Raw genomic sequence first — 15,515 nt, 5'->3', positions numbered from 1 at the left:
AAAAAAACTATCATAAAACCATAAAATAGGTAACTGTATAGTTATAAAATAGAATGGGGAAGTCTTTATACTGGGGTGAAATGATATTGAAGACATATTGTGTAGTATGTTAATTTTGTGTAAGAAAGAAGAGAATATGTATACTTAACATTTTCAGAAAGAAACAAAGGAAGGATAAAAAACCAAAATCTCATAAAAATGGTTACCTATGGATTGGGGAAAGAACTGAGAGAATGGGATGGGAAAGGAAACCTAGACTTCTCTGAATGATGTTTTGTTTTGACTTCAGAATCATGTGTTTTATGCAACTAAAAAATATTAAAGACAAGAAATAAAAAGTGTTTTTTGTTCCTCAAAAAATTAAAAATAGACATACCATATGATCCAGTAATTCCACTAATGGATATTTACCCAAAGAAAATGAAAACAATTCAAAAAGGTATCTGCACCCCTATGTTTATTACAGCATTATTTACAACAACCAAGATATGGAAGCAACCCAAGTGTCCAACGATAAGTGAATGGATAAAGAAGATGTACACGTGCGTACACACACGCGCGCACGCGCACACACACACACACACACACACACACAGAGGAATATTACACAGCCATAAAAAAAGATGACACCTTGCCATTTGCAACAACATGGATGGACCTAGAGGCTATTATGCTAAGTGAAATAAATCAGACAGACAAAAGAAAACACCCTATGATTTCACTTATATGTGGAATCTAAAAAACAAAACAAGTGAATAACAAAAAGCAGAATCATATGCAAATACAGAGAACAAACTGATGGTTGCCAGAAGAGGGGGGGTTGGGAGATGGACAGAATGGGTGAAGAGGAGTGGAAGATATAGTCTTCTAGTAATGGAATGAATACATCATTGGAACAAAAAGATATAGTTTAGGGTAATATAGTCATTGGTATTATAATAGCATTTTATGGTGATAGTAGCTACACTTGTGAGTATAGCATAACATATAGAGTTGTTGAATTATTGTGTTGTACACCTGAAACTAATGTAATATCGTGTGTCAACTATATCAAATAAAAAATATTAATATTATTCACAAGGACAGCAAGACCTCAAAGACCAAAGACCAAAAAACAAGACCTAAAAATCAAAAATGAATCCAAACAAACTAAACCTAGCCATATACCAAGTTGGTAGCATAATCACATGGAAAATTATTTTAAATAACCTTAGAGTATAGTGTTTTGACAGTTGATTCCTAAGATCTAAAAGAACCATAAAGAAATGTTAAACTGTGTTAATTTATCTTGTTGTTAATAGTGATATTTATCTTGTTATTATGAAACAAATACATACTCAACTTTCATATTAGGAGAAACAGCTAAGTACTTTTGACCATATCATTAAGACTTAAAATTTTTAAAGTGAAAGAAAAGACATACAAATAAAAAATCAAAGACTTTAAAAGTCCTCTAATCTTTAATTTGATTGATAGTATCAGCAAGAACTCATATTGTTTTCTCTTCTTAAAATATGTATTTCCTATCCCACCCACTGAAAAAGCTGAGAAGCAGTGACAGACTAATAACAAAAAAGACCCCGGTGTCCCAGTTACTGTTTCGGAATATCATTCCCCACTAACAGGAGTCTGAGCCCTTTGAAGAAACAGCTAATTTCAGGTCTTGGATAGGGACTATACAAAATGAACCTGGAACATCTGAGTCACCCTTAACTATATCAAGAGGATACAGGACCAACTTCAAGAGATTCCCACCACCCAAAGGTAGAATAATCTGAGCAACAATATATTAAAATGATTACATGGAGTAAAATATGTTAAGTATATAAATATTCAGGAACTCATTCATCTTTGGATCAAAATTGACAAGTAAAGGGAAAAAATTAAGCATTTATTCTCCCTTTCCTGTACAGACTATATACTTCACAGCCAGTGAGGGAAGTTCTTCATTACATAGAAATCAGAGCTAATAAATGCAGGAAGAATAATAGAATTAGAAAATCACCATTTTACAACATCTCATGAAATAATGGGTCTAATCAACAAACATTAATGTCTGCTAAAAACATTAAGTGAAAAGTTGATGAAGAACTTTATAAGAGGGTCAGGCTGACATCAACTTAGACCCACTGATCAATCTTAACATCTTTAAAATTGGGAGAAGCACATCCTCATATGGTGTGATAGGAATTACAAAGCATCACCTATGACGTGTTCTTGACTAAAAGAAATTGAACTTGAATCTTATCCAGTCACTAGATCTAACTACTGGCTTACACAAAATACGAAGGATAGAGGAACATGTTAAATGACATCATGAGAATAAAATCAGCCAGATCTAGAATGTAGAAAAATTTTAAGTATAAATGATCCATTTTCTCCAACAAATAAATGGCAATGAAAGGGAGGGACTGAAGACTGTCAGTGATTAAAAGGGTTTAACATACTTATCAAACAAGTCTAATGTGTGGACCTTGTATGGATCCTGTTTTAAGCAAACTACCTATAAAAAAGACGTTTTTTTTTTTTTTTTAGACAGTGAAAATTAAACATGGACTGTATAAGATGATATTAAGGCATTATTGGTAATATTGTTGGATATAAAAATGGTATTGTAGTTGCGTTACTGTTGTTTGGGTTTTTTTTTTTTTAAAGCCCTTACCTGAAATACCTACTAAATACTTAGGGGTAACATGGTACAGTGTCTGGGAGCTACTTTTGAGTACTCCATGTCTACCTAAAAAGATGAAGTGAGGATCAATAAAGTAAATAAGAAGTAACAAAGTTCATGACTATAGAAGCTGAGTGATGGGTGCAAATGGATTCATTGTGCTGTTATTCCTTTTATATGTATTTCCATAATATTTTTTTAATTTTCAAAGCCCTCCCACTAGATTAGCCCAGATTAGCTTATATCATTATAGCAATGACTTCTCAGCAATGTTTTAGGTTTTAGATGAGAGCCTTAGTGTGTAAGAATATTATATTTGTGGATCTCCGGGGGGAAATAGTTTTTTGTTACAGCTTAACTATAACATCTTTTCATCCAGGTAAATTCCAGAAGTCATAAAATTACTTCACAGAAAGAAAGAAACTTGCTTAGAATAGTGTTGTTAACAAGCTTACACACAAAATACACTGACATTATACCCCCCCCCCTTTTTTTTAGACCAAGCCACCCTGGTAGAACAAGTAAAAAGAGTAAAAGAAATTGAAGCCATTGAAAGTGATTCTTTTGTTCAGCAGACATTCAGATCAAGTAAAGAAGTCAAAAAGGTAAGTTTTCATCCAGACATTATGAATAAGCCTTTAGATCCCCTCTGAGGAGGTGCTTTATTAATGGATTTTACTTAAATGTAAGTGCTTCTTCTAACAGATAGATGAAGTAGGGTGAGCGAGTGTCAGCATGTTATTGAGAGAGAGAGAACGAATCAGTGAGAATCCGTTCAAGTTTCACTTGTAAAAATATATCTGATGCCATTTTTATTTTAAAATTCACTGAGAAGACAAAGTAAAATGTCAACAGTTCTAAAGCAGTAATATGCATTTTATGAACATATAGTTTTCTTTTCAAATGCCTGCATCTACTTTTGAATTGACATTTCTGGACAAAAGTTAGAGGAGAGCTTTAACAATCAGATTTTTACCCAAATAGTAACATATATCTACACCCTTTGCCCAGATGGGTATCACTTATTCAACTCTAGTAAAAGAGTTCTGATTGGCATTTTATTTCTGTTGAATATTGCATGTATTCTTTCAGTTAGTGTCAAGGCTGTCTTTAGGAATCTGTTCCTTGAGTCAGAAAAGGCATTCTACTGTGAAATACATGTATTCTTTAATAACATACATGTAATAAAGTCATGAATATTATTCAAAAATATTCTACATCTGTAAATACATTAGTGACTATACAGTATCCTGCTGATGAATTTACCATAATTCATTGATTTTTTCCTTGATACTAGATATTTAAGTAGTTGTAAGCTTGAAAGTATTACATACATATTTGTAAATATCCATTATTATCCTCGTAAAAGAAAATTTTCAAGTTGGAGATATTTGCTTAAGGTTAATATTGTTTATCTTCATATATGTTCCCAAAGTCATCCTCCAAAAACATTGTACCAATTCAGATTCTGCCCACAAGTGCAAGATGTCTGCCTCTCACACCCTGGTTAACACCAAATCCTTATCAGATATTTTTACATTTACTGACCTGATACGTGGTCAGGTAGAATTGACCTTTTGTTTTTCTATTAGCATTTCCCCTGTTGCTGGTGACATGGACATCTTTTCAATTACCATATACTTTTTAAAATAATTCATCCTGGAGAAGTGACTTGAGCACTGGCGCCTGGTGCATAGCAGTAGACAGCCCTGGTTATTCCGTGGTCCTTGCCTTGTTGTTTCCTGAATTTCATTTGAACTTTTTATAATTTGCCACCATAACTCCTAAAAAATGGTGGAACTCTACAATGGACATCCATAAATATAGTTGCTCATTTTATTTACTATCTTACTCTTTAATATCTTACATATAAAGGTCATTCACATGTCCTCATAGAATTGTAATTTATTTTGTTTCCTAGTATTTGCTTTCTGAAGTTCATCCTGACTTCCCAGCTCTGACTGGACTCAAGATAACCTAGCATTTTCTTTCTGTGGAAATACTCATTCCTCTCTAGTTAATACACCAAGTTTTCCTCTAAACAACTTTTTCTCTTTGGTACTAATTATTAATATAATAAACTTATTTTTACTTCCATTTTTTTCCTCCAAGATACTAGTAGCTCTTCCAATAACAAGCAAAATCAGCAATGAGCAAGGATATTGATCAGAAGTATACCTGATAAGGGCGTCTGGGTGGCTCAGTCAGTTGAGCATCAGACTTCAGCTCAGGTCATGAACTTGTGGTTCATGAGTTTGAGCCCCGCGTCAGGCTCTGTGTAGACAGCTCAGAGCCTGGAGCCTGCTTCAGATTCTGTGTCTCCCTCCCCCTTTGTTCCTCCCCCACTTGCACTCTGTCTCTCTGCCTCTCAAAAAAATAAAGATTAAAAAAAGAAGAAGAAAAAGAAGAAGAAGTATACCTGATGTAGTGTAAAGAGGGTGAGCTTTGAACTCCAAGAGATCTAAGTTTGAATCTTAACTTCCACACTTCTTGCCATGATCTTCAGTGAGCTTCTCAACCTCTTTGGGCCTCAATTTCCAAATTCATAAAATAGAACTAATAATACCTACCTGTTGGATTTGTTGAGGAGTAAATATGATGATTATCAAATACTTAACATGGTTCTTGATCCAATAAGTGCTTATTTTTAAATAGCATTTTATAACATCTAAATTATTTGATATTTAAGTACATTCTGTAAACTAAGCATAGTGCTTAAAAACTTCTACTGTAGTTGCTCAGTCTTTTTTAAGTATAAACATCTTACCCCAGTTACATTTCTTTTTTTTTTTTTAATTTTTTTTTTCAACGTTTATTTATTTTTTGGGGGACAGAGAGAGACAGAGCATGAACGGGGGAGGGGCAGAGAGAGAGGGAGACACAGAATCAGAAACAGGCTCCAGGCTCTGAGCCATCAGCCCAGAGCCCGATGCGGGGCTCGAACTCACGGACCGCGAGATCGTGACCTGGCTGAAGTCGGACGCTTAACCGACTGCGCCACCCAGGCGCCCCCCAATTACATTTCTTAATATGCCCCTGATTTTCTCCAAGTATCCATGCTCAGCAGTAAGGCAGACCTCTTGCTGAGAAACACAGAAAATCTTTAGACATCTGGCTTTACCTTTAAAGTCTTTTGAAAGGTATAAATGTATTAATATCTGTATATTTCAATTCCAGAATCTGTAATGCTTTCACCTCACTGTATCCGCTAAGAAAGTTTTAAAACTTATTTTTTTTTTTACATTTATTTATTTTTGAGAGACAGAGAAAGACAGAGCGTGAGCAAGGGAGGGGCAGAGAAGGAGACACAGAATCTGAAGCAGGCTTCAGACTCTGAGCTGTCAGCACAGAACCCTACACGGGGCTCAAACCCATGAACCACAAAGTCATGACCTGAGCCGAAGTCGGACACTTAACCAACTGAGCCACCCAGGCGCCCCTCCCCTAGGAAAGTTTTAAAAGATTATTTCCTTTAACATCTTAAGGTTATTAATGTTAAGATAACTGGCTAAATCCAAGAGAAAAGCTCTTCTTCCTAAATCTCCAACAAAACCCTATATAGCTAAATGGCTTTCCATGGGACCAATAGAAAGGAATTTCACCTACATCGCTGATCAAAGGGACCACCATTATTAATTATTTTAATAATTAATTTCTGTTGCTTTAGTTTTTAGTGATGAGCTGGAATTTTCTCTCAGCTTTAATACAGCTTTTCTTGTACATCTAATTCAGATGCCACTGTTAGGATTCAGATGAAATAGAGACCTCTCATAAGGAACATAAGGACCATTCATGAATTTGTATGGAAGAAATCCATCTATGGTTCCAACTGGCTTTTAGAAGAAGTGGCCCTTAACAGTAATTCACACAAAGAAATAAAATCAATTCTGGAAGGGAAAGCCTAGAACTGAATAGTTCTAGATTGGATAAGTATGACAGAGAAGCAAAAGCAGCCTAGAAATTATTATTGATCCAGCACTGTGAGTTGTGCCACTTAAAAATATATTCAGTTAAAATATTTTCTTTCTTTCCTCTAAAATTAAAACCAAATTATAATAAATCTCAGGTTTAGCAATTAGGAAGCAGTGGTCAAAAGCATGCGATATAAGGTCAGACAGATGTAGGGTCAGGTCTGATTCTGCCATTTACTGGCTGTGTCCTTAAACCATATGATAAACTCATGACTCTCATATCTTTTTTTTTTTTAATTTTAAATTTATTTTGAGAGATAGAGAACAAGTGGGGGAGGGGCAGAGAGTGAAGGAGAAAGAAAGTCCCAAGCAGGCTCCATGCTGTCAGCGCAGATCCCAATGTGGGGCTCGATCCCACAAACCATGAGATCATGGACCTGAGCCAAGATCAAGAGCTGGATGTGTAATTGACTAAAAAAAAAGATCTTGAAAGAAAGATAATACCCCTGCCAGAAGTTTTTATAAGGATAAGCAAGATACTTTACATAAAACAACCAAGCGCCTGGCACATAGGAAGCATTCCAGAAATGGAAGTGTTACTGCTCTTCTCCCTGTTCCTGCGTCCACCTCTTCCCCTTACTGAATGCTGAGGGCTGCATTTGTCTGTGGCTTCCTTAAAAGAAATTGGAGATGCAAGGGTTCTCATTTTGGTTCAGTCACAGATTGTTTTACATAATTTTTTTTATGGTCTGTAGATCCTAAAATTCTCATTTGAGGCTTGGTGACCTATTGTATTACTAAGCAACTGGTTAAAAAATTACTTCGCAGCTTTACAGTTTACTAAACTTACTGGTTTAGTATACACACATCAGCTTTGGGCCAATTTGTTTCAGCACAGCATTGGGAAACATTAAAGCACTAATAAGAAAATGATGGAAAACAATGGTGTATTGTAGCCCCACTTTGTTTTTTATATTTAAATAATCTAAAGTAACTAAAATAATAATGGCTATCTTTAATGCTAGACATTTACCATATGTGATTTGTCTAATATACCAGTAACCTTTATTTACAGCTGAGTAAGCCGAGGCTCAGCAAACTTTATAACCCACAGTCAAAGTGCTAATAAATGACAAGAAGGAGCATCCAAACAATATTTATTCAGCTCCAGAGCCTGTGTTTGTTTTTACTAATCCAGTGTCTCTCATAATTATGAATTCAGTGCATTTTTTCTATTGAAGTATAAAGAAAGCGTGCATTCACTAACTGGAACATATGCTAAAAAAACAAGATGGCATTTACCTTGATGAATGTACAGTCTAAAGTATTAGACTGTATCCAACACCAGATTTTTATTAGTCACTGCATTTCAAAATGATCAGAAAAGAATTGCTGGGCCAACAATGAATAAATTTACACTCAACTGTAATATAAAACAGAGAGCCAATTTATTAGTTTAGAAAATGATATCCCTTTCCAGTTTCTAAAATATCTGTGTCTGCAATATAAGGTAGGGATTCAGGATGCCCAAGAAGCTGAATTATTTATCAGGAGATTACTTAGCAAAGGGAGGTAAATTATCAGGAGGACTATTTTATCCAAATCATGGGGAGATACGGGCTATCCCTGATGCATAGCAAAGACTAACTCTCCTGAGGACTAAATTACTCATGACCCAAGTTTCAACATCTTTCTCTCCTGGACAGTTCTACACATACTGGTATAAAGTTTGTATGTCTGAAAAAAAAGGTTTCTCTATACTAAAACCCCCTTCAGTTGATAGAGTCTCTTAGCTGTGTTAATTGTACTGATTAATCTAGAGAGCTGTTACTATAAAAGTGGCTATTACAATAACATGCTAGACATTGTGTCTCCGTCAACACATATCGATTTAACTAGTTTAACTCTCTGCAATCATGTATCTCTTGTGTGAGTAGATAATCTGATAGCTCCCACTATATAATCAACTTCTGGAACCAAGATGCAGTTTGTGTCCCAAATAAGCCTATTGCCAGTTATTCAACCCTAAAATTTTTGTAGCTAACAGATATTCACCTATGTTCAGAAAGAGGGTAAATAACCCTAAGCAGCTGGGTCATTTATTCTTTTACTTGAGGTGCATTTTAAGCCAGGTTTTCCAAGCTGAACCACCAGGTGGCAGTGCTACTCAAAGCCGGATATTGATAGTGACCGTGTTGTGGATTTTTCTTTAAGTCGCATTTTTCTCAGTTTTCCTCAAATAAAGAAGCAATTAATGATCCTTGTCATACATTTTTAATTACTAATTATTAAATAATAATAACTTCCATGCTCTCATCCTAACCTCTGAAAACTGTACCTTAAATGTGTATAAGCACTTCTCAAAAGAAAACCTTAATGTTCTATAGGTAGATACAGAATGAGAAATTATTTCATTTTTATAAATAGGATGTTATCTCTGCCACCTGAATATGTGCAATCCACATCTTTGACAACTAAAGTAACAGCACTTCACTATTTTCAAGGCAGTTCAACACTGCCAGCCTCCTGGCTAAATAGAAGCATGACTAAGATATACAGAATTGCATGCTCTTCTATTCTCTGCATGGCAGCATAGACTACCAAAAAATGATATCTGGACCTCATTGGATTAGCATTCTTCCCACTTTGCCCTATACAGAATGTTGGGCTTTACTGTTATATGTCCTCAGTTTTATAAAGGGTGAGTATAATACCACAAGGCCTCATGGGCCCGGTATGTTGGAGACATAGAAATGTTTGACACCTGGGGGGGAAGGGGGGAATATTGGCCTCATAGTATAAGAAGACAACTTCTAAGTCAAATTTAACAGTTATTTGTCTAAGTATCTCTATGTCCCTTGTTACAATTTGTGATTATGTATTGATTTTTATTTTGATTTGTTTGTAATCTGTTGGCCGGTCCCATTCACAAAATATAATCTCTAGTTGGGGCAGGGACCATATCTATTTTACTGTCCCTTGGTACCCAGTGCTTAACAATTATTAGCACTCAATAAGTACTAAATAGATGGATAACCAGTTCTAAGATAAGTCATCCTAAGAAAGGATTAATCCATGTAGATTTCATTTTCTAGATGTCTTTCCTGGTGACGTTTGTTTTACCCTTCATTTAAAAAAGTGGATGTTCAGGGGCGCCTGGGTGGCTCAGTCGGTTAAGCGTCCGACTTCAGCTCAGGTCATGATCTCGCGATCCGTGAGTTCAAGCCCCGCGTCGGGCTCTGTGCTGACAGCTCAGAGCCTGGAGCCTGTTTCGGATTCTGTGTCTCCCTCTCTCTCTGACCCTCCCCCGTTCATGCTCTGTCTCTCTCTGTCTCAAAAATAAATAAATGTTAAAAAAAATTTTTTTTAGAAAAGTGGATGTTCAGTAGTAGCTAAAATAAAGAAAATGGAAGTTCAAAAACTACACATACGGAACCAGTACTTTAACTTCAATTCCAACTTCTCATCTAGTCTATTTCATGTTATCCCTGCAGACTTGCTGCTAATCAGCCACTTCCCTGTCCTCCTTTCTCAGGGAGGGGTGTGCTGGAATTAACCTGATAAAGCATAACACTGCTGGCTCCTTCTAGGCAGCAGCAACGATTTATTAGTCTTCACGTGCCCAGCATTGAGCACAATGCCTGGCACCTAATATTCCATAATGGAATATCATTCAGCAATAAAAAGGAATGACGTCCTGACATATACTGAACCTTACATGGATGAACCTTGAAAACGTGCTGAGTAAAAGAAGCTGGGGTGTCTGGGTGGCTCAGTCGGTTAAGCGTCCGACTTTGGCTCGGGTCATAATCTCATGGTTTGTGAGTTCAAGCCCTGCATCAGACTCTGTGCTCAGATCTTGGAGCCTGCTTCAGATTCTGTGTCTCCCTCTTTCTCTCTGCCTCCTCCCCTGCTTGTGCTTGCTCTCTCGCTCTCTCTCTCTCTCCCTCTCTCTCAAAAATAAATTTAGAAAATAATAAATGAAAGAAGCTGGTCACAGAAAACAAAACCACATATTTTATGACTTCTTTTATATGAAGTATCCAGAATAGGCAAATCCATAGTGACAAGAAAGTAGATTAGTGTTTGCATAGGGATGGGAAGGCTGGGAGAAGTGGGGAGCAGTGACTGCTAATGGGTATGTGGTTTTTTGGGAGAATGATGAAAATATTCTGAAGTTGCTTGTGGTGTTGGTTACAAAACCCTGTGGATATGCTAAGAGCTATATGAATAGTGATATGTGAAATATATCTCACTGAGGCTGTTATTTAAAAAGCAAAAACAAAATAACCTTTGAATTTTTTTTTTATATCTGAAGAAGCCAACTAAATGCTGGAGATTTGTCACAAGCTTGTTTTAACTAATAGAATTTAGTTTTATGAAATATATTTTTCCATAGTATGGACTCAAAGTACCAATTTCTTAAGAAAAGTATGCTGATCATAAAAAATGATAAACATTCTCTCAATGTTTTTATATCTGCTTATTTTATGACTAATTGTTTCTTATTCAATAACCTAGGGTCTTTTCGTGCTTTATCTCAAAGGAGACTAAACGAACAATTACAATTCAAAATCTGAGATATTATTAAAGCAAAATTTTAATTGTGTGTTGTGATCTAATTAATGATATATTTTATGTTTCAGTCGGTGGAACCTGGTGACGTGAAGCACACAACTGCAGCATCAGGACCAGCATCAGTAGTTGCTGATCCACCCAGTACTGAAAAAGAAATAGACCCTAGCAGCATCCCCACTACCATCAAGTACCAAGATGACAATTCTCTGGCCCATCCAAATGTAAGAGCCTTAAATCGTAAGAATGTCAATTGAAGTCTAGTTGACTGAAATTAATTCAAACTGTTGTCCTTTTTTGCTGATGACAAGAAGACCATTGGAAGAAAAGGATTCATATGTTCCTATTCGTTACAAATAAACAGCTAACCCCCATCCCTTAGAGCAGTGACATTGAATCTGGTGTGGCCCAAATCATGTTGTCTGACTTTTAGAAGTATTCTTTCTATGCTTAACAAAAATAAGCAAAAAAAAAAAAAAAAAAAAAAAAAAAAGATTTTTGTTTTCTTTTTAATCTGGCACTAAAAGATCTAATTCTGGTTCAGCTCCAGTTGGTTCATTGACTGTGAACATGTCACTGACACACATATTTTTCTGTCTACTCTGAAGTGGTATCATTCCACTGTGTCTCTGATAAAGGGTATAGGAAATACACTTCACAAAATAAGGTGTAAAATTGTTAACACATGATGCTGATATTAGTCCTTTTACTCCAAGACTTTCTGAACATTAACTCCAGATAGAATATCTTCAATTGAGAAGGCAATTGTTAAACTGAGAAGTAGCCAAAACTTGCGCTAAAAGATGTATTCTATAAAGATGTTTTCTATGATTCATGTTATGTAAGGTCAAATCCAAGTTATTGGCAAACTATAACATTTTTCCTTTTTCTTTTCCTTTTTTAGCTATTTATTGAGAAAGCTGATGCTGAGGAAAAGTGGTTCAAGAGATTAATTGCTCTCCGACAAGAAAGGCTAATGGGCAGTCCTGTGGCCTAAGTGAAATACATATGGTTGAATTGACAGTAACATTGGAAATTTAGGTTTTAAAATCCCAGTATTAACGTTTTACTCTTAAAAAGCAGTTAGCTGATTATATTAAAAGGTAATACCATTTCATTTTTTTCTCACGTAGGCTTGAATATTTGTTGATTTGAACTTAAACATTGCGAATATTAAAACTAGTGTGAAATTTAACAATGCATGAAAATGTCATACTGTTAATAAAGCTAATCTTAAAAATATCAGTGATAATAAAAATAAATGGTACATAGTAGTGTTTCTGAGTACAATTTAGAAGATACCAGTCGTCATGTAAGAACACAATTTTGCATATGTAAGAATCAAACTATATCCTATACATATGAGATTTCATCTTCCATGTATTATGAAACCATTTTTGAATCTTTTATTTCACCTTATTATAAAAATTTAGGCAGAATAAAAAGCACTCTAACCAACCTAAGCAGAATGAGCATTTTAATCTTAAAAGAAAAACATTTTTTAAAAATTCTTGACAAATAATGATTTTTGCTTAGAGATCAGCATTTACGAAGTATTCCTTTTTAAACATGTTAGCAGATCCCAGCTCATTCTTCTAGAAATCATATGTTCATGCTAGACCTCCTCAGTTGACCAAATACCCAAGATGGGGAAATCATTTCTGAGGAAACTGAAAAAGAGCTCTCATTTCGGCCTTACTTAACCAACTGCTGTTCCCTGCAGAGGAAGCCAGCTAATTGTAATTTTGATAAGGCTGTCTGTCATTGTAGAATACCTTTCTCTAGTAGCTGAATGAAAATCAACTATGCAGTCGTGCTAAACATGCCAGAGATAAGATTCTCTAGGCCTTGCCTTACAAAACTAGTTTTCAACAACTGCCATGAATATTTCCTTTCTATTTTGTTCTGTTGTCTGGTCTCACTCTAATTTAGTCTCTCTGGAGACTATACCTCAGAATACAAGATACGCAAAGTGTTTGGGAGAAGATTACCAATATTTAGGACAGTTTAAAGCCATCTTTGTTATATTTCTGAGACTACTACAATTCTAATTCCTGTTAAAAAATTTTTTTAAATATTAAGATTCCAGGTGCAAAAGGTCTGGAAAATAGACTGATGACAAAATACTTGTTTTCATACAAGAATGGTTCACATTCTAAAATAGATGCCTGGGTTTTTTTTTTTCTTTTTAGCTCTCAGTAAAAGTGCCCAGCATAAACTAAAGTTTGTGTGATTTTTAATATAGATAGGCACGTTTTTAGTGACTAAAAAAGAGCTTACAATTTTTGAAATATTTTGTATTTCATTCTTTGCATAACTTGTAAACAGTAAAAGTACACCCTTTTGGAAAGTATACCTTAGTGGTCTAGGCAAGACTCTGGGTTGTCATTTGGGCCACTAGTTATTCTCCAGAGAGCCTGGACTAGGCATTTTTTTCTCAGTATGCCTAATGTTCCTTACCGGTAATATAGTGAAAATATTATTATATACTTTAATTATGTTTAACACCAGTGTTCCTTTGTGGCAAGTAGCCCAAATACAGAAGTTTAAATTACAATTGATTTGTATTTTAAAGCTAAATACAGAGATAAAGAATCAAGTTTTTTTTTTTTAATTAACTAAACTTTGGTCCCTGCAGGAACTCAATGACTATTCCCCTCTTTCCTGATTGCCAGTATGATTCATTTTAATATATTATTAACTTCATTTACTTACATTCCTGTTGAAGCCTACAATATTACCACACAAGCCAAATCAAATTTAATGAGAAAGACCTCAGAGACTACTATCAAATATATCACCATACTCAAGCTAGGTGATGCATCCTGGCTTTCTTTAATATCCTAATATAATGAGTCTATAAAACAGAATAATCCCTTTCATGTCACTTGACTAATGATAACAATTTGGACTTAACATGAGACCTCAGTGTTTCTTGAAGCGTTGATTTCATACAAAATGATGAGTGCTAGTAATATAAGTTGGTTTTTCATTTCTGACTGCATCCTCAGGGAAAATGGAATAAGAACACTAAGTCACTCACCTGCTGCACTTCAGCATCCTCACATTAAAATGAGGATGCTAATAGTGGACCTGCTTTCTTTGGGTTTTCAGTAAAATAACATAAAAGAATGCCCTTTATAGAAAAAGTATACTATTTTGTCAAAATAACACTTTGGCATGGTAGCCATCTTCATGAAATACGGAACAAATAGTTGCATGTTATGGTGCAAAAGCTACACCTCAACATCCATGTATTCCACATGTATGCGCTTGAAATGCCACAGCCAATGGATTCCCCCTCCCTCCCTGCCAAGAACACAGGAAATCCTACTTGCTCTGCAGTTAACGACCTGCCATCTACTTACTGGAGGGACCTCAGGTCTTCTTCAGTCAAATTTACCCACTTATTCGTTAATCTTTTTTTGAATACCTAGTTTGCACTGGGTACAGTGCATGCAGTTGGGTATACACACGTGAATCTACTGGGGATCCTGCCTCCTCAAGGCTTAGTTATGAAGCCCAGACATGTAATATGATATAACTAATAGAATACTTAGTGGCAGAGGAGAGGGCATGGTTGCAGTCGAAAGAGAAATTACTCCAAGTTAGAAAATTAAAGAAGACTTCATGGAAGAAATCCCAACTGACAAAGACTTGAAAAACAAGATAGCTCCTGGAGCCACAAGAACTCACAGCCACCCCCCTCCATCTTCCTAATAGTTGATCTAGACGGCTGGGAACCATCACAGTGCTAATGCAGGGAAGAATCTCTCTCACGAAAGACCCAAGTGGCCCTGCCTCTCAAGAAAATATTTGAGGGGTGCCTGGGTGACTCAGTTAAGCAACTGCCTCTTGGTTTCAGCTCATGTCATGCTCTCACCATCACGAGATTGAGCCCCATGCTGGGCTCTGCTCTGACAGCACAGGGCCTGCTTGGGTTTCTCTCTCTCTCTCTCTCTCTCTCTCTCTCTCTCTCTCTCTCTCTTTCTTTTTTTTTTTTTTTTTTTTCAACGTTTATTTATTTTTGGGACAGAGGGAGACAAAGCATGAACGGGGGAAGGGCAGAGAGAGAGGGAGACACAGAATCAGAAACAGGCTCCAGGCTCTGAGCCATCAGCCCAGAGCCCGACGCGGGGCTCGAACTCACAGACCGCGAGATCGTGACCTGGCTGAAGTCGGACGCTTAACCAACTGCGCCACCCAGGCGCCCCTCTCTCTCTCTCGTTCTCTCTCTCTCTCTCTCTCTCTCTCAAAAATAAATGAATAAACTTAAAGAAAATATTTGAGTCTTTACAGCAGAACAGGAGTACAAATGGAGGTAAGAAAGAACACTTTGTGAATTCTCTAATCATCTT

General features: G+C 36.0%; 1 protein-coding gene across 1 annotated transcript; it reads left to right on the top strand.

Moving 5' to 3' along the window:
* Positions 1-3,117: 3,117 nt before the first annotated feature.
* LOC122491803 (serine/Arginine-related protein 53-like) lies at positions 3,118-12,426 on the top strand (the record flags this gene model as incomplete). Its single annotated transcript, XM_043595039.1, has 3 exons — positions 3,118-3,276; positions 11,229-11,381; positions 12,062-12,426. Coding segments are annotated over 3 exons (405 nt in total), but the record flags the coding sequence as incomplete, so codon positions are not given.
* Between the last annotated feature and the right edge of the window lie 3,089 nt (positions 12,427-15,515).

This window comes from Prionailurus bengalensis, chromosome C2 (genome assembly GCF_016509475.1).
Source record: "Prionailurus bengalensis isolate Pbe53 chromosome C2, Fcat_Pben_1.1_paternal_pri, whole genome shotgun sequence".
NCBI classification, from domain to species: Eukaryota; Metazoa; Chordata; class Mammalia; order Carnivora; family Felidae; genus Prionailurus; species Prionailurus bengalensis.
Note: the sequence above shows the minus strand (reverse complement) of the source record. Positions and strands in the feature narration are given on the sequence as shown.